The sequence below is a fragment of the Phasianus colchicus genome, chromosome Z, assembly GCF_987193195.1.
Source record: "Phasianus colchicus chromosome Z, bPhaCol1.hap1.1, whole genome shotgun sequence".
NCBI lineage: Eukaryota > Metazoa > Chordata > Aves > Galliformes > Phasianidae > Phasianus > Phasianus colchicus.
In genome coordinates, this window is record NC_143476.1 from 46,980,197 (window position 1) to 47,006,282 (window position 26,086).

At 38.9% G+C, this 26,086-nt stretch overlaps 1 protein-coding gene across 5 annotated transcripts in view; it reads right to left on the reverse strand.

Annotated features, from left to right (window-relative positions):
* The window catches only part of SNX24 (sorting nexin 24), an 80,253-nt gene that overhangs the window by 30,726 nt on the left and 23,441 nt on the right, over nt 1–26,086 (reverse strand). For 2 of the 5 annotated variants that reach the window (XM_031607162.2, XM_090132678.1), the window contains exons 2-3: nt 9,360–9,443; nt 4,049–4,153 (exon numbers count right to left, since the gene is read on the reverse strand). In XM_031607162.2, coding sequence (XP_031463022.1) covers nt 4,049–4,153; nt 9,360–9,443 — 189 coding nt within the window. The other 3 variants (XM_090132679.1, XM_031607164.2, XM_031607163.2) reach the window with 3 other exon arrangements.

Consider the following 26,086-nt stretch of genomic DNA (forward strand, 5'->3'; position numbering starts at 1 on the left):
GTTACCATGAATAAGCAGAGGAGCAATTGGTTAGTGCTTCATATTAACTTGCTTGAATGTTAGGAGCCATATTCTGTTGTTCACATATCTTTGCATATGTTTCCTCATTAGAAGATTAAATAGAATTATTTCTTTCAGTTGTCAGTTAGTTGCTTGTTCTTAATATTCACAAGGGCTGTATTATTATTATGCGCACTGTTCCAATAAACGCACTAGTGCTTGCCAGTCAACTGTTTCACAGTATTAAAAACAAAAGATGTAAATTTCAGGCAAGATTGTAGAGTACACTTAAAAACACTTAAAAATAACACATACAAACCAACCTTGCACACTTCCAGAAAAATCAGACCACTATAGGAAGAACACATCCTCAGCTAGCTTTCAAAACCAAAATTAACCCATCTGATGAATTTAAGCTGACAATGGATGACAGTGGATTTTGCTGAACAGTTCTAATAGAGCTAGAGTGCATATTTCTATAGCACAGTCTAATAATGTTTGGTTTATTCACCATTTTGCTGTTCATTAGAAAATTATAATGAAATGTCTCTGAGCTCCTGTCCAGGTACCCCAAGAAACAAAATCCATACATTGAAAGAATCTGAAAGGCTGGTTTCACCATGAGAAGATGAGGTACTCAAGCTGCAGCACTTTCAACCTCAGACCACGGAATTCTTTGCTTTCCTTATTATTTGATACAGAGACAGATCAAATATTCTAATTTCATCTCATTATTTTTATCCAAATTTCAACTACAGGAGGTTACTTCATTAAAAATATATTAAAAACTCAATATGAGTAGGCTATGTCAGAAAGAGGTCTGTGTGTAACTGCAGTTGGCACAGCGTGTTATTTGTCTTTGGCATAGGTTTTTCCAAGATGCAAAGTAAAATAATGAAAAATTACCATATGCTGCATAAAACAAATAATTTGAAAGTAATAGTTGTGTATCTGCTCAAAATCTTTGCGTGAGATTCTAAATGGTTTTGAAAAAAACTACAGCAAGAAAAATAAGCCCACGGCACAGATGGTTGTTAACTAGTACCACAACTGACAAGTGATGGCAGTAGCCAACCTACTTTAGAAGATTAAATTCCATCAGTATAACTTGAAAACATATCAGCCACACTTTATACACACAATGCTGAATTAAAAACAGACCGAATATATTTTGAAATTGGAGCGCATTCCTACACTGTCTTGAAAATGCTTGGCACTCTGATAAGTCAACTGCCTTGATATGGGCATTCATTTTCCTAAAATGAGGCTCTCGTAGCTGTCCTTTCCAGTCTTAACCACTGCATGTTCATGTGATACCCATCAGTGACAGAAGAGGGTACAAGTTAATTACATGAAGAATGTACAATTTTAAGAGTTGACTAAGTCTTCCAGTAGGGGGAGATGTTCTTTTAAAGTTTAATCAGTAATTAAAAAATGCTAAGCAATTTACCCTTGTACCTTCTTAACAAAACCAACCTCATACAAGAAATAGATGTATGTGCCTTCGTACTGATACTCTCCAAAAGGCAATTTCAAGAAAATCAGGAAAAAAAGGAAAGTCACTGAAAATGTCCTTAAAATAAAAACACACTGATTGCACAAACTGTGCTGATAGCCATCAAAACCAAAAAGATTTTTTTTTTTTCAAAACCAGAAAGCCTTGGCAACTGCAATGTTTTTTTTTCACCCACAATAACAAATTTAGCCGCTCTTGATGATATTTCAACAGTCATGGCAATCAGGTGAAGACCAGTGACTGAAAAAGGCAATTTTGCACCCATTTTTAAGACGGGTACGAAGGAGGGCCCAGGGAACTACTACCTGTCAGGATCACCTCTGTGCCAGGGAAGACCATGGAACAGATCCTCCTGGAAGAAGAGGCTAAGACACATGGAAGAGTAGGGTGGTGATATGGGGCAGCCAGTATACCTTCACTGAAGACAGGCTCTGCCTGACCAACCTTGCTGCTTTTTATGATGGTGTAACTGCACCAGTGGACAAGGGAGGATCCACTGACATCATCTATCTGGATTTCTGTAAGGCTTTTTACTCAGTTTCCCATGATATCATTCTCTCCAAATTGGAAAGACATAGATTTGGAGGTGGACTGTTTGATGGACCGGGAACTGGTTGCAAGATTGTACTCAGAGAGGGGTGTTGAACAGACGGAGATCAGTTACAAGTAAAATCCCTCAGGAGTCAGTACTGGGACCAAAGTTCTTTATCATCTTCCTCCACAGTGATGATGGAACATCACACTATGAGAACAGGCTGAGAGAGTTGGGGCTGTTCAGCCTGCAGAACATAAGGCTCTGGGGACACCCAGTAATTGCCTATCAGTATCTAATGAGGGGCTATAAATAAGAAGGGGACAGACACTTTAGCAACCTGTTCCAGTGTCTCACCACCCTCACAGTAAAGAATTTCTTCCTAATATCTACCCTAAATCTACCCACCCTATTCCGGTTTAAAGCTATTTCCTCTCTTCCTGTCACTACCTGTCCTAATAAGAAGTCCCTTCCCAGCTTTCCTGTAGGTTCCTTTCAAGTACTGGCAGACAGTACTGTGACAAGACAAGGGGAAATGGTTTCAAACTCAAGGGCAGACCTCTAGATTGGATCTGAAGAAGAATTTTTTAAGGGTGGTGAGGCACTGAAAGAGGTTGCCCAGTGAGGTGGTACAGAAGCCTCATCCTTGGAGGTATTGAAAGTCAGGCTGGATGGGGCTCTGAGCACCTGATCAAAGTGTAGGTGGCACTGTTCATTGCAGGGCAGTAGGACCTTTAAGGGTCCCTCCCAACTCAAAAAATTACATGATTCTATATTTCAGTTGAAAAATAATCACTAAATGTTTTAAAACAAAAAATAAAAAAAAACAACTCTACTTCTGGAAACTCTCCTTGTATTTCAGAACAAAAATTGAGCTGGACTTTCCTCTTTCTTTCCAACTTGCTTTTTAAAGAATGTCAGAAGTAATACTTTCTTGGATCACGTTGCAATTATTTCCTCCTCCTTAAGTAATTTTCTTTGTCCTGAAAATGAGGCAAGTTCCTGAGTCAGAGTGGTGCAGGTTAACATTCATTTTCTCTGATGGTTTCTCATGGTACATTATGTTGCAGTTCACCACTTTTCCAGTTGTGCCACTGCAACTGTGGATGATGACATAAATCAGATACCTGAAATAATCCGAGTAAAAACAAAACACTCTCACACTTTCCCTCCTCACAAAACTGTTATCTTTTTGCTCAGACCATTTCTGTGGTCTCCTTTAATACAGCAGAAAGTGCAGTGAACTGGAAATACGTGCAGAGGAACACCTTAATCTTGCTCTGTCACCAGAGAAATGGCTGTAGAACTATGCCAGTGGGCATTTTTAACTGCCAAGAGAATAATTTTTGAAGCAATCACAGTGACAGTAGAATTTTCATCTATTAAAAAAGGATGGGATTTATCAGTCATATATTTATATATTTATATATCCAAAAAATTACTGTAGGTGCCCTTTACAGTCTGGAACATAATGAGTGTCCAGGTAGGACTAAAAATGCAGCGCCCACAGTGAGATGACTATGTGATGATGAATGCCTACTTCAACTAGATGAACAATTCAGATATAGACATGTACAGAAGAGGGATATGAATTTGATAAGCTGCTGCTTCTGTAATTTGCCTAAGCTGAGGTCAGTTAAATAAAGTGCCCTTTTTTCTCTTCTATAGCACTTTTCATTACTACAGTTAATTCAGATTTGGAAAGAATAGTATTATTATTTCATGTGCAGGAAAATACAGTGCCTATAAGTTTGCTCAAGTCAGTCAGCAGCCTAATGAGAAGCAGCCTAATCAGAAGCAAAATGCAAACAGTCCAGCTGCTAGACTTGCTAAGAGAACACTGCCAGTAGAGATGCAACTTGCAGTCCACATTTTAAACTGCTTAGAAGTGAACAACCACTTCATACCTGAACTACTTGAACTACGTACAGATGCTTTGGATACTATAACTCTGAAAAGATATGCTGCTTTTACTTCCACACTAGTGAGAGGAGACTCACCTGCAAGTATAACTCCAAGCCTTGTCGTCTCTGCTCCAGGACCTTTGGGACCCAGTTCCTTACATGCTTTGAAGGGATCTCTGGAGTCCTTATGCATTTCTTGAGCTAAAACAAAAAGAAATCCAGACAAAAAAGAAATGTAAACATGTTTACATTAGAGATGAGAGACAGTATCAGTAAATCAACCACAAATAAAGGAAAACAGCACAGCAACAAGATCCTTATCAATCAAGTTCAACTCACTGAAGTAACAACTGACTTCTTAAGCCCCTTCATACCTACAGGCTGCAGTTGAAAATCCCTGTGTTCAGCTGCCCTTTTCAGTGAACAGAAAGCCTAGCACAAGTTGTCATTAACAGCTTTACAATCAAACAGCAGCAGCTACTTTAGAATACGTGAAATGAGGAACCATGTCACACTGATCACACGCTGGAGCCAGACAGTTACCTGACTGCAGCTGAGCAGTGGGCAGGAGGGGCTGAAGGATAACTAAAGCAAAGTGTCAATCTCTGATTCTGGTGACTTGCAAGGCCGAGCCTTGGGAAGTGTTTACTCAAGAAGCCCAGAAACCACAGAGCAAGGGTTCAACCTACCTCAAAGCAGCTAATAGCAGATGAGGAAGGAACACCAGCACCTGACAGCTGGATTCAGCACCCACTGCAGCCTTAAGCACCCAATGAAGATATAAGACACAACGTTAAGTCCCTCTTGTGCTTCATTTCCTCATTAACTGACTTTGCATGACACATTAGGGTATCACTGCACTGTACACAGGTATTACATTGCTAAGTCTGGTGACAAAACACCACAATCATTTCTAACGCCAGATTTAGGCATTTATGTACACGTGGGGGAAGGAGAAGAGCAAGACATTTTTCTGGAATCAAGAGAGCAAGATATCCATGCCCTCACACTGCCCCAGTGAATTGACAGTTGTGTTTAATAGCTTACAAAGAAAAACAGCAAGACTGCCACTGAATATACTTCCAACAGAGCTCCACAGCTGTTTCTCTAAAGATTCCCATACAAAATCTTTTACAGATATACGCAGAAATATGTGGGTGTATGCATAAATGAGAGCAGACAGACAGACACAAATATCTATTATGACAGCAGCAAGAATTCTCTTTCTAGAGCAACGTGTTTTTTTCAAAACCAACCAGTATTAATATTTCCCTCAAAACAATGGAGCAAAAACAGTAAGTGGAATAGGCTTCATTGCATTTTAATAGGAGGTGACATTGGACATTCTTTCTGTTGTATATTGCCTCTGAGTAAATCTGAGGCAAGGGAGGCAAGAAAGAAACTCAAAATTGACTTTGACATGAGTACCCGTGGGAGATTGAGAATTTACATTTCATCTTTGAGATCGCTGAGATGTCACTATAGGAAAAAGCAGTGCCAACATATCAGCGTCTCTACAATCACAAGTAACGAAGCTTCAGAGTAGAAATCTCGATCGCTCTGGAAATATTTTGCAACTTCCTGGTTTCTTAACAGTGCTAGATTACAATTTAATAAGAAATGAAAATGAAACCTGACCAAACTCATGTACGTTTACTGAATGGCCTTAAAGCCAAAACAGAAAACCTGATTTTCCACTAGACCAGGTTGCTCACAGCTCCATCCAGCCTGGCCTTGAGTGCTTCCAGGGAGGGGGCATCCGCAACCTCTTCGGGCAACTGTTCCAGTGTCTCACCACCCTCACAGTAAAGAATTTCTTCCTAATATCTACTCTAAACCTACCCTATTCCAGTTTAAAGCCATTTCCTCTCTACCTGGCACTACCCAGCTTTCCTGTAGGTCCCTTTCAAGTATCGGCAGGCTGCAATATAGTCTTCTTGGAGCCTTCTTTTCTCCAGGCTGAAAAGCCCCAGCTCCCTCACCCCCGTAGTCATAGGGGAGGTGCTCCAGCCCTCTTACCATCTTCACTGCCCTCCTCTGACCTGCTCCAACAGCTCCACGTCCTTCTTGTATTGAGGCCACAGAACTGGACATAGTACTCCAGGTGGGTTCTCATGAGTGCAGAGCAGAGGGGCAGAATTACCTCCCTTCTCTTGACGCAACCCAGAAGACAATTGGCCTTCTGAGCTGCAAGCACACATTGCTAGCTTATGTTGAGACTTTCATCAGCTGACACCCCAAAATCCTTCTCTTTAGGGCTGCTCTCAAGTAATTCTCTGCCCAGCCTGCATTTGTGCTTGTGACTGCCCCAACTCTGGTGCAGGACCTTGCACTCGACCTTGTTGAACTTCATGAGATTGGCATGAACCCACCTCTCAAGCCTGTCCAGGTCTCTCTGGATGGCATCTCTTCCATCTAGTGTATCAACTCGGCTTGGTGTCATCTGCAAACCTGCTGAGGATGTTGATTTGACAAACTGTAGTCCCTATTTACCTAAAGTCTAAAAGATGTCTCAGATAATCAATTATAGAATTATTTGTCCAAATATGGAAAGTCACAACTACTCTCAAATTATAAATAATTTGCAAAACTTGATGTGTAGATCTTAGGTGTTTTCTAGATTTCAGTGCACTGGTTGTTTCGCTGTCACCTAACATTTTCATACTAAAAAAAACCTACTGAAATGCAAAGAAAAAAGTGGAATAAAAGAGTAGTGAATAAATATGGGTATATCATTGTATTTTTAACTGCGTTATACAGACTGGAAGATTTTAATTCATTGTATAAATGAATTAAATGAAAATCACGAAAGTTTCACTCAAACTTCAATTACATTCTATAATGTGACAAAGAAGTAATTTGTACTTGTGTGTCGTAGCAGCCTTGAAGATTTTAAATCCTTTCCATTACAGCCAGATTGCACAGAAAATGGGGCTTAGCTCTTTCACAGACCTGGTATGCAAGAGAAGGTGAGCACAGAACGACTAATCCAGCCACCTTCTTGCAAATGGCTTTCCTAAAAAATACCAAAACTAAATAAATAAGTAAAAGAATCTAAATATTAATTGGCATTATTGGCACTCCGATGAATGAATCATCTCTCAACGGCTATGCTGTCCTTCCATGCCTTTATAAGGTTCTAGTGCAGCTCAGCCTTCTCAGACAAAGGTGTAATCTGCCCCACTCTCTACCCCAGCTGTCCCCAGCAAAGGCTTTATTTCTGCTGCTCACCAGTCATCTCCAGTGTTGAGGGCACCTTGAAAATGCAGTACATTTAATGATTCCTTTATAATTCTCAAGCATGCAATGGAGAGTGGAACTCGTGTTTTGAATTAAAGGGGAAGAAGAGAATCGTACTATCTTAGGACCTTTGAGATTTTCTGCTTTTTCTAACATAAAGCAGATGAATAAAGGGTGAAATGATGTAATGTATTGTTAGAGACCTCTTTCTCCAGTATTTCTGCAACTGAAAGCACTGAAGCAGCCTCAGATCAGGAGCTCTTCAACTCTTTGTTTACTACAAACCTAAGTAGGTTTGTGGGAAAAAAAAAGACTTAAATAGTATGCTGTGCTAAACATGTTGGGTGTTCTGCATCTGTGCTAGAAGAATTAAGAAAATCACAGCATAACTTAAAACAGACACCAAGCAGATGAGGTGTAAGATGTAACAGACAGAAAGGTAATCCAAGTGCCGTTTGAATTTTGGCTGAATATTTTGCTGCTATTTTTGGTTAGAAAAACAAAGGGATGTCATTAATGGCTTTTTTGGTGGTTTAAGGATAATTCTCTACAAAGGGAGTTACTGCAAGGTGACAAACCTGAGACTGAGATTGCAATCATTCATGACACTTGTGTGGAGCAATGAGGGGAAACGTGCAAGTAAGTCAAGAGATAACTGGAAACTAAACCATGCAACACCAGAAATCACAGTGAAATTAGACAACAACTACAGGAAACAATCTACTTGGATATGCAATTTTAGCATAGAAAAGTTAATTTTTCCCTTTTAATAGTTGTATAATTTTTAGTCAGCCTACTCTATTTTACTTTCATTCATTGTTTTAGTGTGTGTAAAATGGCAAAAGCACTGTAAAGTTGTATTGCTGATTCTGACACCGTTGCTCATATGTTATCATATTGAAATAGAACACAAGGCAAAAAAGATGTGAGAGAGATCTGAATTAAAGCAATAAACAGGAACACGCACGTTATAAAGCGGCAGTCAATTACCACAACTGGGGCAAGAAGCAAAAGGCCAAGAAATAATAGCACATATTGATTACAGTGCAGTAAAACAAAATTATATTTGTTTGTAAGATTCTTTAGGACAAAGACACATATACCTCATCAGTTTCCTTCTGTTGTCCCAAGTTGGCTTATATCAATATAAGGCTGTCAAAATTCATTCTCTCTGCCAATTCTCTGCTTCCTCCCTAAATCAGACCATTCCTGAAATGACTCAGGGATACCAAACATGCTGGTACAAGCAAGCTTCTGTGACACTGCAGTGGCAGGAGCTGTAAATGCCACAAGCTCTTCCCTATGTTCCTCTCTGTTTTTTGCTGAGGCAGATTTTTGGTACTGAAGAAAAGCAGCACAAGCAAAAGCAGTCAAGTCTACACATACTCCTCCAATGCCAAAGCAAGAAAAGTTGACCCTGCTCCGAGGAAAGGACTGAAGCTATTCAGCATACTCCCAACACCAGTAGGCTGCTGCTTTTCCAGAATTATTCTTCACAATATTTGCTTTTCACAAGGCAGAAAAGATTTAAATTTGCCTTTTGGGAGGTTGCAATAGAAGCATCTAGTTCAGCCTGGGGAGGAGAAGTCGTACCTTCCCTTTAACAGTCATCAAAACAGTTAATGGGCACTCAATCATGAAGGAATTAAGTTCACTTCATACACCAGTAAGAGGACTCAGTAGACAGGCTTAAGGAGTATTTCCTACCACAATCACTGAATGAAGAGCAGCAGAGTAAGCCAGTCCTTTTCATGTTTAGTTTCCTGGTGTGCACAAGCTGTTGCTTCAGCTCAGCAGGTTAGCAATTCAATTTATAGATTTAACATAAATTACTTGCATAACAGCATAAAAAACAAAGCTGTATTGCTTTGCTATAGGAATGTGCTGTATTTCATCATTTTGTAAGAAGAAAAAAACCCCAACATACTACAGATGGCATTTTAGCAATGCAGCATGTAAAAAACATTAGAAAAGTAGAGTAAGAAATGATCAGCTCACAACCCACCATCCTCACTTCCACAAAGCAGACAACTATTTAAGCTAAGGTCTCTTTTCCAGAGACATGAATCACAAGATGTATTTAAGATAAGCCATAAATGTTAACAATTTCAAGTGAGGGGAATCAATTAGAGTGAAACAAATCTGCTACGTGTAAAGAGATAATTACCTTTTTATGGAGAGCATGGAATTCACTATATCTCTTCTCCACAAAATGCTTCCTTCCACTCATTAGCACTTCTATTTTGAAGACCTGAAAAATTATAAATAATAAAAAAGACATGAATGGTTTTTGCACAGACAGTTCTGTGACAAGGCTGTGATTGCACATTATACCCAAAATAGGGTGGTTCCAAAATATGATAGCTGAAATAGGTAAAGCAGCAGAAAAACGATGAACGGGTATCATGGCTGACTCTCTTATTAACAAGATTGTTCAACAAACAAAAAGTTCCATGTCGACTTTACACTGTATATTAAAATATATTTAATACAGTGGGAAGTATTAAAAAAATAAAAAGACAGCAGGAACGACAACAAAAAGGCTGAAAGGAAATAGAGATTTATTCTCTATTCTTACCATGAAAATAACACAAATGCAGTAAGAACCAAGTAATAAAAGCCTTATGCTATGCATGGAAAAAAAAAAAATTCAACTACTACACTGTGGGTTAATTACCTCCTAACCTACAAACTCAGATGCAGTTTCAATTGAGCTCATGCTACTATCTGTAACCTGGGGTGTGCAGGGGGAACAACAGAAAAGCCATGGCAAACACTTGTTTTCTTTGTATGATACATATGACAGCTTTTGTTGCTGCCTCTGGGAGGTTGAAGGCCAGCAGAAGCAGCTCTCCGGATGCACTAATTAGTAGTCACTAACATGACACTTTCTTGATTCTCAGGTTGCAAGGTCAGTACCAAGGGCAAGTGATGAGAAATATTTTGAAGTACTCAAGAAAACATGGTCTATTAAATGAAGACAAGATCAGCAGAAAAGCAATACAAAAAAGGTGCCTGATCTTTCCAGGAGGTTTTTTTTTTTTTCTTTTCTTTTTTTTTTTCGTTTTCTGTTTTGCTCAGAAAATGCTGGAAATAATTATTTCCAGGAGAATGAAAGACAATGGTCGGGAAAGATGATTACATTAAGACCTGAGACTTGGAGCAAGTGAGAGTACTTTGAAATAAATTTGCAAACAGTGTTCACGTCTGAACACAGAAAAAAGGGTTTTCTGACACAGTTATGTGCATGAAGCTCCGATCAGAGCAAAAAGGCAGGAATCATGCAGGATAAATGCTTCCTACTGTCAGCTGCAACCTGCCTTTCAAACACAGCTCTAACTGCGATGGCTCTTGCTGGCAAGTCAAACCACATGAGAACCAGATGGCACTTTATTCAATCCAGCCTGAAACACATCCACCTTTGTTTGAATGCGGGATGGATGGGACCAGAGTCACTTCACACTGATGTTTACATTACCAAAATTAGTTCAGACCTTTGTAATCCATCAAAATATCTTGAGATACGTTCCACCTCCTTGAAAAGGACTATTTCTGTGTCCTAATCACTGTGAGCAAATGACCTTATTTGGGTGCATTGATTTTTTTTTTCCTTGTCTATTTAGACTATTTTGGGAGAACAGCTATAGGCTATTAAACAATTCTCCTCTCAATGTGCAAAAACTCCAAGGTACCCTCAGGAATATATTTTAAGTTCAGAGTTGTAAAGAGGATCGGATGCAAAGAAAAATCAATGCAAACTTTTTTCTTTAGTCCAGACTTAACATCCTAATTATATTAGAGGAAAACATTACTTACATCTTATACTCTACACACTGCGTAAAAGAAATAGGCACAAGGCACAAAACACCTCTGATTGCACAGGAAACATGTTGCGGATAAGGAGACTCAAGGACAATTTGTGGGAAGACTGGCTAACAGAATATAAAAACACTTAAATTAGTAGTGACCAAGTGGCCGGTTCAGATGTTGCAATGGTTTTGAATTAACTAAAGCTCCAGCAATTGCTACCAACTCATGACACCCAATTGCACCTTAGTCAGGTAAGAGCCTCAGCACCAATGTTAGCACAGCACTTCTGCTAGCTGCAGGGCATGCTGGCAACCTGGAGATGCCAAATAGGCTCCTGCCTCAGCTGTGAGCACTCCTGGGGCAGGTAACCCTCCTGTGTCACACCCAGACTTGTGTGCACCCACCCTGATCTTAGGCATGTGCAACTTCAAGGAAATCTCCTACTAGAGACACCAGATTTGTCATTTATGAAGAAGAATAGTTGGAACACAGGGCAGAAGGGAAATAAAAATCCCTCTTGACCTTCTTTTCAAAGCCGGTATCTATTTTGCTCTGTTTCACCACTGGCTAATGAATTGTATAAATGTTTTCAGAACCAAGAAGTATGCAGCACTTGTTCGGCTTCCCTTTTAATATTACCAGCATGGTTTGCATAAGTCTTGCCATGTAGAGGATGTACAAGTTTACCGGGTCTTCTTCACAGAGGACCTGCAAACACAGAGCCACAGCCTTCTGCACACAACACTGACAACTTCAAGACCACAGTTCTGATACCTTCATACCTTCAATTGGCTCCGTCAATACAAATGTTTTGACTTTGCCTCCTACAGTGCAGAGCCCTTGGATTCAGGTTTGGCAGCCAGCTGAAATTTATGAAGACTGACAGTGGATCTACAGTGCATGAACTACAGTTTAAAACAAAAACATTAGAAATAAACAAACAAAAAATACCAACCCAGTACCATAAATTATGCTTGTTTACTCACAGTGGCACCTAAATGTCATAAATCTAAAGCAATTTGCAGAAAATATATTAAGTAGGCATCTGTAAATATTTTCATCTAAAACATTTAAATACTATATTGAATTATACAGTACCTTAAAGCACAACTGCATGTACATGAAATTTCATCACATATTGTGCTTATGACTGCTATATTATTATTCAACTGTAACTAGACTGTCATTAGTGCACATATTCCAAGCTTGTCTCCTCCACATTTACTAGATCACAATTCATAGGAGCATCCTAATGGCACAGAATTAAGTTGGTGCTGCAGTTTCGTGAGGACAAGGCTGTGTGTGAAGTGCAGCAGGATGACACTGGCTTACGACAGAGCAAATCTCTGCATGAATTCAGAGTAGCTATAGACTAGCCTCACAAATCTAATGGAGGAATTGCAGGCCCTGACAGAAGAACAATGCGAGGAAACAGGTCAACAAAGAGTACAGTTCCAAAATAAAGATGGAAGAACTGGGGGGGAGGGGGGAAATGCAACACTGCAAGGGAGTTACTTGTCTTGTAAAAATGCCCATGTTCTACGAACAGATAACTGAAAAAACATATGGCTTTGTGGAGGAGACAGTTAGTTAAATGAAAAATGCAACAATTAATCACTGATTATGACACGTATGATGCTTTTTCCATAGTCAATGAATTACCAGAAATTATACTGCACTGAAAGAAATGAAGTTCATCCTTACTAGGACACAAAGGACTACAGATAGGAACATACCAATCAAAAAACTTGCTTCTATGAGTATGCTGTAGAAGAATTTAACGCACATAATGACATCAGGGGAAAGCAACTTCAAATTTAAAATCATCATGAATAATGCTGATGTTTTGCCTACAGAGCTGCAGCACCAGCTCTACAATGAGTAGCTATCAAAACAATGAAGGAAACTCCTGGAGAAGAATTTTTAAGGTTTTTGTTAATAATACAGTCAAAGCTTTCAGGCCTGACTACAAAAATATTTAAATATGATTGCAGGATAAAAAGAGGGTGGAACCATTCTGGCTCTCTACTTTGCCTCTACTTTTTCTCTACTTTGTGAAATGGAATATATTCAGATACTGGAAACCACTTTTTGTTAGTGGCAATTACACATAATTTTGCCACTTTCCTGTATTTATCAGTTTTTGAACTCACACCTCCTCTAGCTAAAAGACACGTTTTCAAGAGGAATAATATTTCTTGCTCCAGAAAGCAAGCAGTTGTACAGTATTACATAATAACTACATAGTACAATGCAAGAGCAAATAATTGGTGTTGATTCATTGTGAATTTTTGAAATAGCTTAAATGGAAGAAAACAGGTGCAAATATAACATACACAAGCTTATAATTGCAGAGATATGCTAAGAACACAGAGAATCATACAAAACTGAACTGACTGCAACCTCCTCCAGTTTTATGCATGTCAAGCACTCACACTTGACAAAAACAGCTGACTCCTATCTTCTAATTTGATGTAGAAACATACAATTCTAGTAATTATGTCTCAAAAATCCAACAACCAACAAAAAACATAAAAAACAAAACCCCACCCCAAAACCAGAAGGACAAGTTTAACAAAATCCGGCAAGAATGATAAATATGATCGAGAATAGAAAGGAAAATTGACAAAGTAATGTCTCAGTGTGCCTTCCTATTACATGAGAAACACAGAGATGATACTCTGAGTGCTCAATCAAAGAAATTAGATTCATTCCATTTGTTATTATTACTGTAAGCTATTACTATCATTATCATTTTGTGTATATTTATATATAGAGAAAAATAATTACAAAGTATATAATCTTCTGTAAAATTACACTCAAGAAAAAGGTTTGGAGCAACTTTATTCAAAGTGAGGAGATGCAAAAACCAGAAGCAGAGAAAAAGAAGTTTACAGAAAACAGACACATTCATCTAACATTCACCAGGAAAGAAAATCCTACAGGATTCTTGTACAGTGCTTTTCTCTCCTAACAGCAAACTTAGCAACACACTTCTATTTAATACATTACTTACAGAAATAAATACATCCCTTTAGATGCTTCAGCATGTCTGACAGACTTTTGTCTGAGGAACAGCTAATGCATTCAAAGTGCCAAGACACTCAGCCTTGAATCTTTGTCATAGCCATATGGAAGGATTTCCAGGACAAATGAAATGACAGCTACAGTCCACAAGGCACTAATAGAATTTCCACATGCTTAGTGTTTCATTATTGCTCAGACAATGGCACGTTTTCTCTCTCTGTTATGCTACAATTAGAACAAGATCGCAGCACATACCGAAGATCAAAAGATGAGTCTAAACCTGTCTCTATCCAACCAACCAAGAGCAGAGCAAGGATCCTTGGCATCAGCAGGAGCTCTGGAGTGGCCATGTGTGGGCACTGGGCACTGTGCTGCCTGAATGCCCTCTGCCCAGAGCTGAGGGCTAGACACAGGGCCAACCCAAACCTCACAGCTGGCCAGACAGAACTGAATCTCACTGTCCCTCAGATGAAAACAAATCCACTTCAGTCTCGGGAGGGAGGGAGAGGCAGCAGAAATTAGTTCTGTGCGGGCGCAGGGCAGCTCTTTCCCCCATCACCTATGTTTGGGTTATTGACCCCATGCTCACTTGCTGAGACTTATGCTGTTCTGTGCTTAAGCAAGTTGCTTACATCTCCATCCTGCAGCAGCTGCAGCCCCACCCAGTGTGAGCAGCTGGTACCCAGTCAGCCCTCCCCTGTAGGGATGGACAGTAAGGAAAGAAGTGGAGCAGCTGGTTTAGCTGGGGCTCTATAAGTACTCTACAGATGAAAGCAGCTATTGGAGGCAAGAAAAAGAGGTAATAGTTAAATTCCAGGAACTGAGAACAAGCATAGAGTTGAGAATTAGGATGAACAAGCACAGAGCTCTGGGGCATCCTTCTTGCCTGGCAGTGGTGCCCAAACAGGCTGATCCCATTTTCCAGATGGCATGAAAGCAGGCAGCAGGCAGCAGCAGCCCACAGCCCAGCAGCAGCCCACAGCCCTGCTCCCCTCCCTGCTGCCCAAACCAGTTCCATGCACCATGCACACACACTCCATTCTCCAATATAGCTCTACATTCTGTAAGTGTTTCACAGATAAAGAAAGGCTCCCAAGAGATTCACACCCATCACATTTCCAGGTATGCTGTCTTACACAAACTCAGTTCAAAAACCGTATTATCCCTGCACTCCAAACACTGTGATCTCTCTTATGTAGATCCAAACTGCTACACTCAGTCCTACCTACAAGATCAGGTATCAATTAGAGCTCAGAAAAGAAGACCAGACTATGGTGTCTTCAACAACCTTTAGCATGTAGTTTGTCTCTCCCACTAAACCTATGAAATAATTAAGGATATTCCACATTCTACCTTCTTTTGCAGTACAGGTGTTCCACACTCATAAAATGGCACAGTATTGGTAGGAATTACATACAAAAAGTGTGCACAGAACTCTAGGGAATTCTTTCTGAAGATGGCCTTTAAGTATGTCACATTTCTCGGGGCTTAGAGGAAGAGCTGGTAAAACAATTTATACCACAACCCAGTGAGACTAACTCCTGCAAGATGGGAGGCTCGAGGGAGGCTTCTGCACAAGTGTCACTGCTGAGTGAATGAGCTGCTGACACAGAAGAGTAAGTAGTTTTCTGATTTTTTCAACTCACTTTAAACTAATCTTTCCCAAGCACATCGTTCATAAAAAAAAAAAAAAAAAAAAATCCCATAGGAACTTCACTGTCATTTCTTGAAAAATAACTTTCTTGAATTTCCAAGCTAAAACGCCTTTCCCTTGCCAGTAAAACACTGACTATGGAAATCTAATTTGTAACAAACCAAGAAGCTACAAGATCTGACCTGTTCTTGGTATTTTTCTTTATTAGTCCTGCAGAGAACAACTGTTACACAGATGACATCCGTTTAAAACCTAGTTGTCAGTGTGGTCACCTATCTGGCTAACATCCTTTGAATTAAACTCAAGAAAAAACGTCCTGATCTTTTATTGAAAAAGGAAAAGGTTCCTGACATATTATAGTCCTCACAGTCACACAAAACAAAACAAAAAAATAAATGGCCTGCTCTGCTCCATTTGTTCATCTGGATTATCTCAATGTCTCTTATCAGAAATATTCTATTAAAAGAACAACCACGAGGCTTTGTAATGGAAGATACACGAATTTTCTAATGAAAATAATAAACTGGGATAAAATACTTGAATACAAAAAAAAAAAAAAAAGACAAAAATATATACATGAAACAGATGAACTCAAAGTCTGATGAGATGTTGGGAGTTTCATATTTTGTCAGAAAACACTTTGCTATTTTATCCATAAAGACTGTGAAGAATCCTTGCACTTTTCAAGGAAAGAGGCAGCTCCTAGCTACAATGAAAATGTCCCCTGCCACAACCAACTAGCTGCAAGAAAGTCCACTTTACTAGAAACTAGAAACCAAAGTTTTTTTCTGCAGACACTCAAGGTCAGGCTGAATAGGCTCTGAGCACCTGATTGAGCTGTAGGTGTCTCTGTTCATTGCAGGGGATTTGGATCAGATGACCTTTAAAGGTCCCTTCCTGCTATGATTCTATGGTAATTTAAAGTCTGTGTTATTTTCTTTATGTTTATAATTGCTGTCTGAAAACTTGTGGGCTATTCAGGACTTCCAAAATGTTGATACTGAATGTCTGATAAAAAAAATGTCAAATGTGTCCAAGAATACGTTAAAAAAGTATACACTGCAGTCCCATGTAACTTGAAGTAATTCAGTACTCTCCTGACTTGCTCATTTAATTACCATAAACTCTCTGGCATGATTAAACCAATGTGCAGCAGCATTCCGTGCCAACGGGGAATAACAGCCTTGTCAGATGTCCCTTTCAGAAGCTCAGAGTTTTGGTGAAAACTCAATAGCCCAGCTAATACCAAGCCCAGGCACCAGTATGCGACAGGGCTGAGTGGCACCTGCAAGCAGAGCTGTAGGCACAGTGAAGATATTACATCCTATTCCTCGAGGCTTTGATATGTTAAGGAAGGAGCTAACTCAACACTTGGCACAAACACCGATTACTCAGAACATGTAAAGACTGCATTTAGAGAAATATTTGCCATGCAACCCAGATCTCTACTCCCCAGTCAGAAATCAGTTCAAGCAGAACACAGCATGGTGATGAGCATCACAGTTTGAAGAAGCTGGCTTTGGATTGTCTCATATGTATGTTTACCACGATACACAAATTTAACTTTTTCCTGTGCTGACAAGTTACTGAACACATAGGAACACTAAACACAACAGGATTTAGCCAGCACGCACAAAGCACAGAGTACTAAAAATCAACTTAGTACAAGGCAAATAAATACTGTTTTTTCTGCCCTTCGAAACAGAGCCACAATTACCTAAGCTGTTGTGTGCTATCTGTATTGTTCTTACACAAAATTGGCAGCTTTATTTCAAACACCAGCGTTTGTTTCTGAAGAGTCATTATAGCCATTTATTTAAGAATGCAATCTTGCTCACCAAAGGATTCTATGCAAAGTGCATTTCTTTTGAACAGCAATCCAAAATGGGATGAAGACAAACTCAACAAGCTGCAAAGCAGCTTTATATCTTACTGGACTGAGCCTTCTGCTACACAGAAAAGACTTGAAAGAGGTTATAAGGATTTGGTTTTCGATGCACTACACTTGAGAAAACAAGACAGTTTTTTACCTGTAAGGAAGGCAGACAGAATGGAAATGAAAACACTGTGCAACTTCTTGAGAAACTGCAAGAGTAGCCATCACAAACAGTGCCAAACAAACAATAAAATACTGGGCCCAGATTAAAATTTAAGTTACTAAGCTCCTGAATTCAGCTGCTGTGGCTAACAACATTTATGGTGTAGTTAGCCCTGTGGCCACAATGAATGTAGATAGCTGTAAGCCAGAATAAATTCATGCACTGCTGGCAACAAAACAGTAGCAGTAGTTATGGCTGCACAAGCTGCAAAACTCCTGGCAAAGTCTGAAGAAAACCTAGTGCTGCCAGGATCAATCTAGCTCTATCCGGGTACATCTGCAGGAACAGCAACTGGTGATATGGAGACATCCAACAGAAGGGAGCAGAATGAGTGTGAAGTTCAGAGAATCAGAGAATCACAGAATCACCAACGTTGGAAAAGACCTCTAAAATCATCCAGTCCAACCATCCACCTGTCATCAATATTTCCCATTAACCCGTGTCCCTCAGTACAGCTACATATTCCTTGAATACCTCCGTGGACAGTGACTCCACCACCACCCTGGGCAGCCCATCCCAGTCACTCTCTGGGAGAAGAATTTCCTAATGTGCAACCTCAATCTCCCCTGGTGCAGGGATTCAGAGGGATGCAGGTACATCCCTTTGGACTCAATGTAGTCACAAATCTTGAGCACTCTTGGGAGAAAAAAAGGATGAGAGAAAAACATCTCCAAATTTTCATGCCTAGCTGTACAATTTAAATACAGCAAGCAGCTGAATCACAGCCATTTCAGACAGACCTGTACTGAAAGTAGTGGAAGACTTCAGGCAGCACAGAATTCAATTCAACACCCATGCCTGAGACAATGCAACATCTGAAACACTTACAGAACTACATTCAATACAATTACATCAGTGTATTAAGTAGATTCAAAGGCAGCAAATACACTAATGCAAACATTCAGCTCAACATATAAAACTGAAGCATCCTCTCAGCAATACTGTGCTACAAGATTGAATAACCTATCAGAGAGCACTGGTTGTACAATTAAATATTTATCATTCCAAAGGCAATGAAAATTGATTCAGTGAGGATTATGTTAATTTATAACTGGCCTCTCCATCATTTGGAAGATAGTAAAGTAAACAGTGAGCCATTACATGCCTGTACATGTATACGTAATACTTTATTTGGCTGATACAACAAATTTCAGAAAGGTTTGAAACACATTATAATTTGAGTATGATACGGGAGATGTGCAAGAACTGCACACTGCAAGCAAAGCGACATGCAACAGATTACTGAAAATTGTGCTAAAAGTTTAATCTGAACCAAAGGTAATTCAACACATCAGTCTCTTCAAATGCTATCTAGAAGCATCAGAGTCAAAATGTCTAATTCAGAGATCTAAAAATCTGAAACTGCCTTTTTCTCAAATACAGAAAAAAAGAGAAGTCATTCTGCAGGCATTGTTGTCTGGGCTGGCTGCTGTTCTAACTGTGAAATAGTCATGGAGTAAAAATGTCCCTGTTCGTTGCAGGAGTTGGGTTTAGATGACCTTTAGAGGTCCCTTCCAACTCAAACGATTCTATGATTCTAAGTCATGGCCATGCACAGACTACAGAAGAGTCAGCTTGGCTCGGATACTCCACTAATAAAAGCTAGAGGATTTCTAAACACAGCACTGCAAGAAAAAAGTACCCAAATGCTAACTTGTCTATGAAATGTTAGACACCTTCCAAGTTCCTGATTCTTGGGTCTGAAACACATTTGTTTCACTGTTCCAAACAAGCTATGTTTGCACACCACTTGCAGATACCAGGTCACTCAGATAAGCACAGCCCCTAAATCCTGTTGCACAAATTCAGGAAGTACTATCAAGGGAAAAAATAAGAAAAAAGGATTACAGTCAGATGTCACTACACAAATAGGTGATATGGATATCATTTATTCCCTCATTCTGAGGCTTCAAATATTCTTTTTAACTTATTATGAGCTTAATGACAACTTGACACCCTTATGTAAAACCCATTTTTCTTGATCCCACCATTTATTTTAAAAAAAAACCAAAAAAACAGAACAACTTCTGCAGTTTCTATTCACATAAAACTCTGCCATTAATAACTCCTTTAAATATTTTTTGTTACAAAAGCCCCATTACTGCAAGTCTCCAGTACCTCCCTGCAGAAGGAATGTAAACTTTTCTTAGTTTATTTTAAATTTTTAGTTGTAGTGAAAGTTGATTTTTCTACATATTTACAAGAAACATCAACCCTGTTTACAGCAACTTACCTTGCCTTGTATATGTATGAGGTGTTACCTCCAGCTGCTTTAAGTAACAGCTGCTCATCATTCTGTATGTTCTCACTCCTTGCTAACCTATTCTTGCACCCGTGCTTTTCGCAAGTAAGAAACATGGAGGGATAAAAAGGGGCATTCACCTTGTATCAGTGGATTCCTTATTCTTCTGCTTCATGCAGCAGTTCACACACACTGGTGCTATTTTTAGTGAGCAGCTCAGTAACATACCAAGAGGATATGAGACAGAGTTGATTTAGTAAAATATATTACAGAAATTACTGGCAGTGACACAAGTAGTCAGAACAATCTAATATTTTCCATTACAAGACTGTACTCAGTTTCTTACAGTTTTGCCAACCTTTAATTTTTGGGCTTAGACATTTCCGTACCAGGTTATGTGATTCAGATAGAAAGTATTTTTAGAAAGTTTCAACTGAGACAGTCCAAGCACATCCATAAAGAAAAATGTACTTTACTTTATTTGTGAAAAAAAGAAAAAAAGAAACAACAACCACCACCTCTAATACAAAGAAAAAAAACCAAACAATTTTACAGTAAATTCCCCAAGATGTGGTTAAGGCCAGGAATACAGCTGGGAGGAAAGTTTGGCCAATCTATACCTTTCTGAAAGGAAAAAAAAAGGAATTTGTAACAGAACACAGAGTATTTGCGTAACAGAGGTTTTCCAATGGCATCACCACTGTCAGTGCTTCACTGTCAGTGCTTTGAATGTTGTGTTGAGGAATACAGTTTAGTGAGAACTATTGGTGATGGGTGGATGGTTGGACTGGATGATCTTGTAGGTCTTTTCCAACCTTGGTGTTTCTGTGATTCTGTGATAAAACCTACTGAAATTTTATGAAATCTCCAGAAAGTTACTACAGAATTTCCATGGTTCACCCAAAACCTGAAACCATTGTGATAACAGGAAAATAATAATAATAAAATAAAATAAAAAAGACATTTTAACATTTAAAAATTCAGGTGGCTATTAGTCTAGGAGTCTACGCAAGGGACATGCGCCACCCATACAGCTGGGCAGTACCTCTCCAAATGCTGCACTCCCTTCCTTAAACCTCCATTTGTTTTCTCAGAAATAAACAGTAGAAAAGGGAAACCCTTAAGAAATGATGGTTACAGAATAAACACTCAAACATCAGTGGTGTCTGTTAAGCTTTCCACACACAGCAGTCCAGCTTTGCAGACTCATTTGCAGCAGTCAGTTGCACACTACTTTTCTCCTCTGTATGTCTGCTTTGCTTGCACAACTGCCAGTGTTGTAGGAATCAGTGAGCAAAGCACACACCTTTATGGCTTTTTCTCATGTAAGAATGAAAGAGTGAAAGAAATAGCACAAAAAATGATGTGTACAGTAAGTATGGCCTCAAGATTAATGCAAACTATGTATCTACAGACTCTGGGAATTTTGCTATTGCAGTGCTAAAGGATTTAATTTATGGTTTTCCCCAGGAAAACCTACTTAACATCTCACTTGGGCATGATTCAGAGGCCTAAGGTTAAAAGCCCAAGCCCTCAGAGAGCCTGTTGGCATAGACCAGAGACAGCCAATACGCTTACACAGACACACTATGCCATGACACACACAGCTCTACTGGTCCCTATTTCAGACATGAGAATCTGTGACTCTTGAACTTCCTTGCCTCTTCCTGATTTTGCCATTTCATCACTGTTGAAGGCTCTTTATTAGGGTTGAAAAATTCTTGAAATACATCAAAACTTCTGTACCATTGAAATGCATAAAGAATATGGAATTAACCCAGATGAGGATTTTTTAGTAGAAAAAAACTCCTTTATTATTTAAGCTCATAGAAAATGGAGGAAAATTCATTAAGACATGTAGGTAAAAAAAACTGCCATAATATGTAGAAGGGTGACATTTTCTTACTCTTTTACACTGCCTTTGTAAGATCTTGATCATTAACTTCATGTATAATTGTAACGTTCTACTAAAACTGAACATTAACATTTCTGACAGGAAAAACTGACAGCATTTCTAATGGACTTGAAAGAAGAAAAGATGAATTACTGCAGTTTACAAAGACTACTACCCAGTACATTGGGTTTCAAATAAGGCTTTGCACAAAAGACAAGTCAACCCATCATACCCCAAAATATATAGCTTATAAATTCTCCAATCAGAAATAGAAATACATACTGTAAAGTCTGCTATCTCATTTGCAGACCTTTCCTTTGCACTGGACACTTTCTATAAAATCTAGCCAGATGGCTCATATCTGCTCTGTTCACACATGCAGGTTTTGCTTTACCTAGCAAACTGCAACTGAAGCCGTAAGTTCTCACTTTCTTACCCAGCAAGAGGCTGGGTGGTGCTTAGTGTTAAACCACAGACACAGTAAGTATTTCCATTAATTTCAAAATATTTTTTTCTAAGAGTCTTTCATCTTTGCCATCAGATTCTGAAAAGATCAGGTAAAAAAGTTACTGTTGAGTAGTAGTTTACTCACAATCTACAGAATGCTCCCCAGATTACAGGTAATATTGTTTTGCTCAATTAGCAAATGAAGACAACTAGAAGGAAACTGAAGGCATGTCTCCCTTTTGTTCTTCTCAGCACTTCTGTTAACTGGCGCTGCTTTCTCATACATTCATTATTTCCATTCCAAGTGAGAATAATATTAACATACCACTTTTAACAGGCTCTATAAATGGACACAATTCTCAGATTTGTGGCTGTCTAGCGATACTTTCTTCGCTGTTCATATAATCACAGAATATCCTGAGGTGGAAGGGACCCACAAGGACCCCTGAGTCCCAACCCCAGCCCCACACAGCAGCACGCAGACCCACAACCTGTGTTAGAATCCTGCATCCCTTCTGGTGGGGCTGCTCTGCAGTTTCTCATCCCTGGGTCTATTCACAGAGCCAAGGGCTGCCCTGTCCCAGGTGCAGAATCCAGCACATGCTCTCATTCAGATTCATACGGTTTCAGACTGTCCAGCTCTCCAGTTTCTCTAGATCTCTCTGCAAGGCCGCTCTGCCCTTGAAGGAGTCAAACAGCTCTTCCAATTCAGCACTGTCCACCAACTTAGTGTGCACTGGTGTCCTGCATCCAGACCACTAACGAAAATCTTACAGAGAACTGACTCCAAAATGGGGTTCTCCTGGGAACCCCACTAGCAACTGGCAACCAACCTGATGTAAATCCATTTATTCTAACCTTAAATAACACTATGGCTGCAAGCACCTGTTTGATACTGTAAACACTGTGCTTGTAAGTAAATCAAGTGCTTGCTTGATTGAAAGCATTTAAAACATTCAGCATATCAGGAATAGAAGTCTGAAAATAGTTGTAATGTTTTTCCTTGTTCTTAAAATGGGAATCCAAATGCCTTAAATTTTTGGTGAGAAGTCTCAGTTGTGACTAAACAATGACCAAATACCTTTTCTTTTCTACTTTCTTCATACAGACTGGCTCACAGTGCTGTCATAACAAACTCAAGATAACATTCTTCTGCAGATTATGGTCCAGTCTACAATAACAACTTAAAATATGTTTCCTCTCTCCTGGCCTCTTATTTCAAGGTATTTTAATCAGCACAATGTTGTACTTTCTTGGACTTCTTGTTAGTGTTAAGGAAAAAGAAGATCTCTGACTAAAAAAAACCTCTAGTGACTTGCTTCCAAATCGGGTTTGTACTGTCCCCATTCAAGACACCTATTTACATGAAATCTCTTACAGTTTCTCTGGCTGTATAAAATGCAGATGACAGTGCACATCAGGCCTCTGTTTGCCTCTTTGCACAGACAGTCCAAAACAGTTTTCCTGATCTGTTTCAACTTGAAATGTTGTCAATATATGGATTGTCTTGCTTTCTAATTCAGTGAAAAATCTAGTTTTCCATTAGTCTGCCTTTCTAATTTTCGATACAGCTTTACTAAATGTAATTATTAAAGGCAGATTCAAGAAAGCAATTACTGAGCTACTGGTTTGTATCTCTGAAGTCTTAATAAGGAACAAGAACTTGAAGTGACAGAAACATTGCAAAATCTGTAAATACAAAAATCCAACTATTTATTTATCTTATTGTATGCAATACACAGAGGAAAAAAAACAGAAGGATATGGAAAACTGATATGATCTCAACAAGTTTGGTCAACTACACAATTCTCTTATCCCAAATCTTACTATCAGTGTGCAGTACATTTAGAATTGCAGGAGATTTCAGAACTATTGCTGGAATAGCTCTAGAAAGAGTTTTAAAAACACAGTATCATATAAAGTGCAAGACTGTAAGCAATGAAAAAATGGAATTTTACACTCTTGATGGCAATTCTGAAGTTTACAACACTCAGAGGATTTATACTGGACTATGAAATATCTAATCTTACCAGTATTTGCAGTCAAATAGTCATAGTAAAGTAAAAGTGATTTTGTAAAATAAACATAAGAAATTAATATAGACTCATTTAAAACTGAAAGTATCTTAAAACACAGGAAAGCACTACGCTGTAGAAGAGCTCTCACGCTGACTAGAAGTCAGAGATCTTCAGCAGCCATTCTCAAGGTATTCTGAGTCCAGACATATAAGACTGCAGCTGAAATAGCTTTCTTCTGTCTAATAACTTCCTCCCCCCCACAAGTCAGTCATCACTATTTCTCCCCCATTAAAAGCAGTCACAATGAGATCAGAGACAAAACTCTCACCTAACAGCTATACCTTGACACCACTCTTCTCACTTGCAAAAAGAACGTTGCCTGTGAGTTGATGAGTCAAATTAGAAATTAATTCAAAACCACTTTCTGATTCAAAATAAGAATCAGCCTACACAGAACATTTGAAGGAGCCTTCCTTTTATTGCGAAAGTTGCAAGTTCATATCCAGTAAAGGAATTTAAGTATGCTGGCAGAGCAATTACTGATTCAGCACCGGCTGCTTTGTGTACCCCTGCACTTGTTACGAATATATATGGGCAGATGAGCAACTAGCCTATTACTTCTATATAAAACAAAGATAACTCACTCCAAACAATTAACAATATAAATGATAGGTAGAGGCAAGACCCAACCCCTGAGAAAACAGGAATGCAGTTTATTTACAATCTTTTTCCTTGGTTACTCTTAATCCAGGTTCATGCCTCTCTCAGAAAACCTGGTCTAAGCCTTTCAGCTGAGGAGAGCTGCTGCTGGAAACTCCTGTAAGAAAACCCGTGGAGAGGTAGAGGAGATATGCTACAGAGAGTCTAAAACAAATACTACAGAAGTCAGAATTCTAACTCTGAGATCATAGGAGACATAGTATGAACATGGCAATACCACAGGCAACCTTGCTGAAGACAAAATCTCCTGTTTAGCAGCAGGGGCTGCATGAAAAATTCTTAAGGCTGCTCACAGCTGAAGCATCAACCTGAATTCTGAAGCTTTCCTTCATACAAACTGCATTCCATTGAGAGGGGAAAAACATTTAAAACATGCTAATCTTATTTAGGTTGTGAAACCTCAACCCTCATCTTCTAAGCAGTTTTGCCAGCGGTCAGGACAGCAAGAATGGAAGGCTACCAGGTAACATTGATTGCTGTTAAAAAACAGGTTAAAGCATTAAAGCCCAGATCTCATGCTATTTCATATTACTAAAGCCAAGATTTTTTTTTTTTTTTAAAGCAGATTTCATTTTACTATTTGCTTTCTCTTCAAAATCACAGCTTCCACGTTTTTCTTCTTACGAGATAGCAATTATGGTCTATGTTTCTTAAGGAGTAAATCAACCCATAAGACAAAAAGCCAAATACTATGCTCTTTCTTCAGCACCTCAAATGTCAGTTCATCTCCAAACACCGATTACAGAAACTTACTCATTTCCCAGAAAATTCTGCTTGGAATTTGAGCTTTAAGTTTCTTATGTTAAAATTGGAACAAAAGTTCATTCCTAAATACTATAAATGCAAAACAGAATATCACTAACCTCTTTTTTATTAACAGTTATGACAGCTGATGCCTTGTTGGAATCATGAAGTATAATAAAAAATTTCAAATAAGAATAAAACTGCACACTTCATCTAAAATTCATCACAGTGAATATATC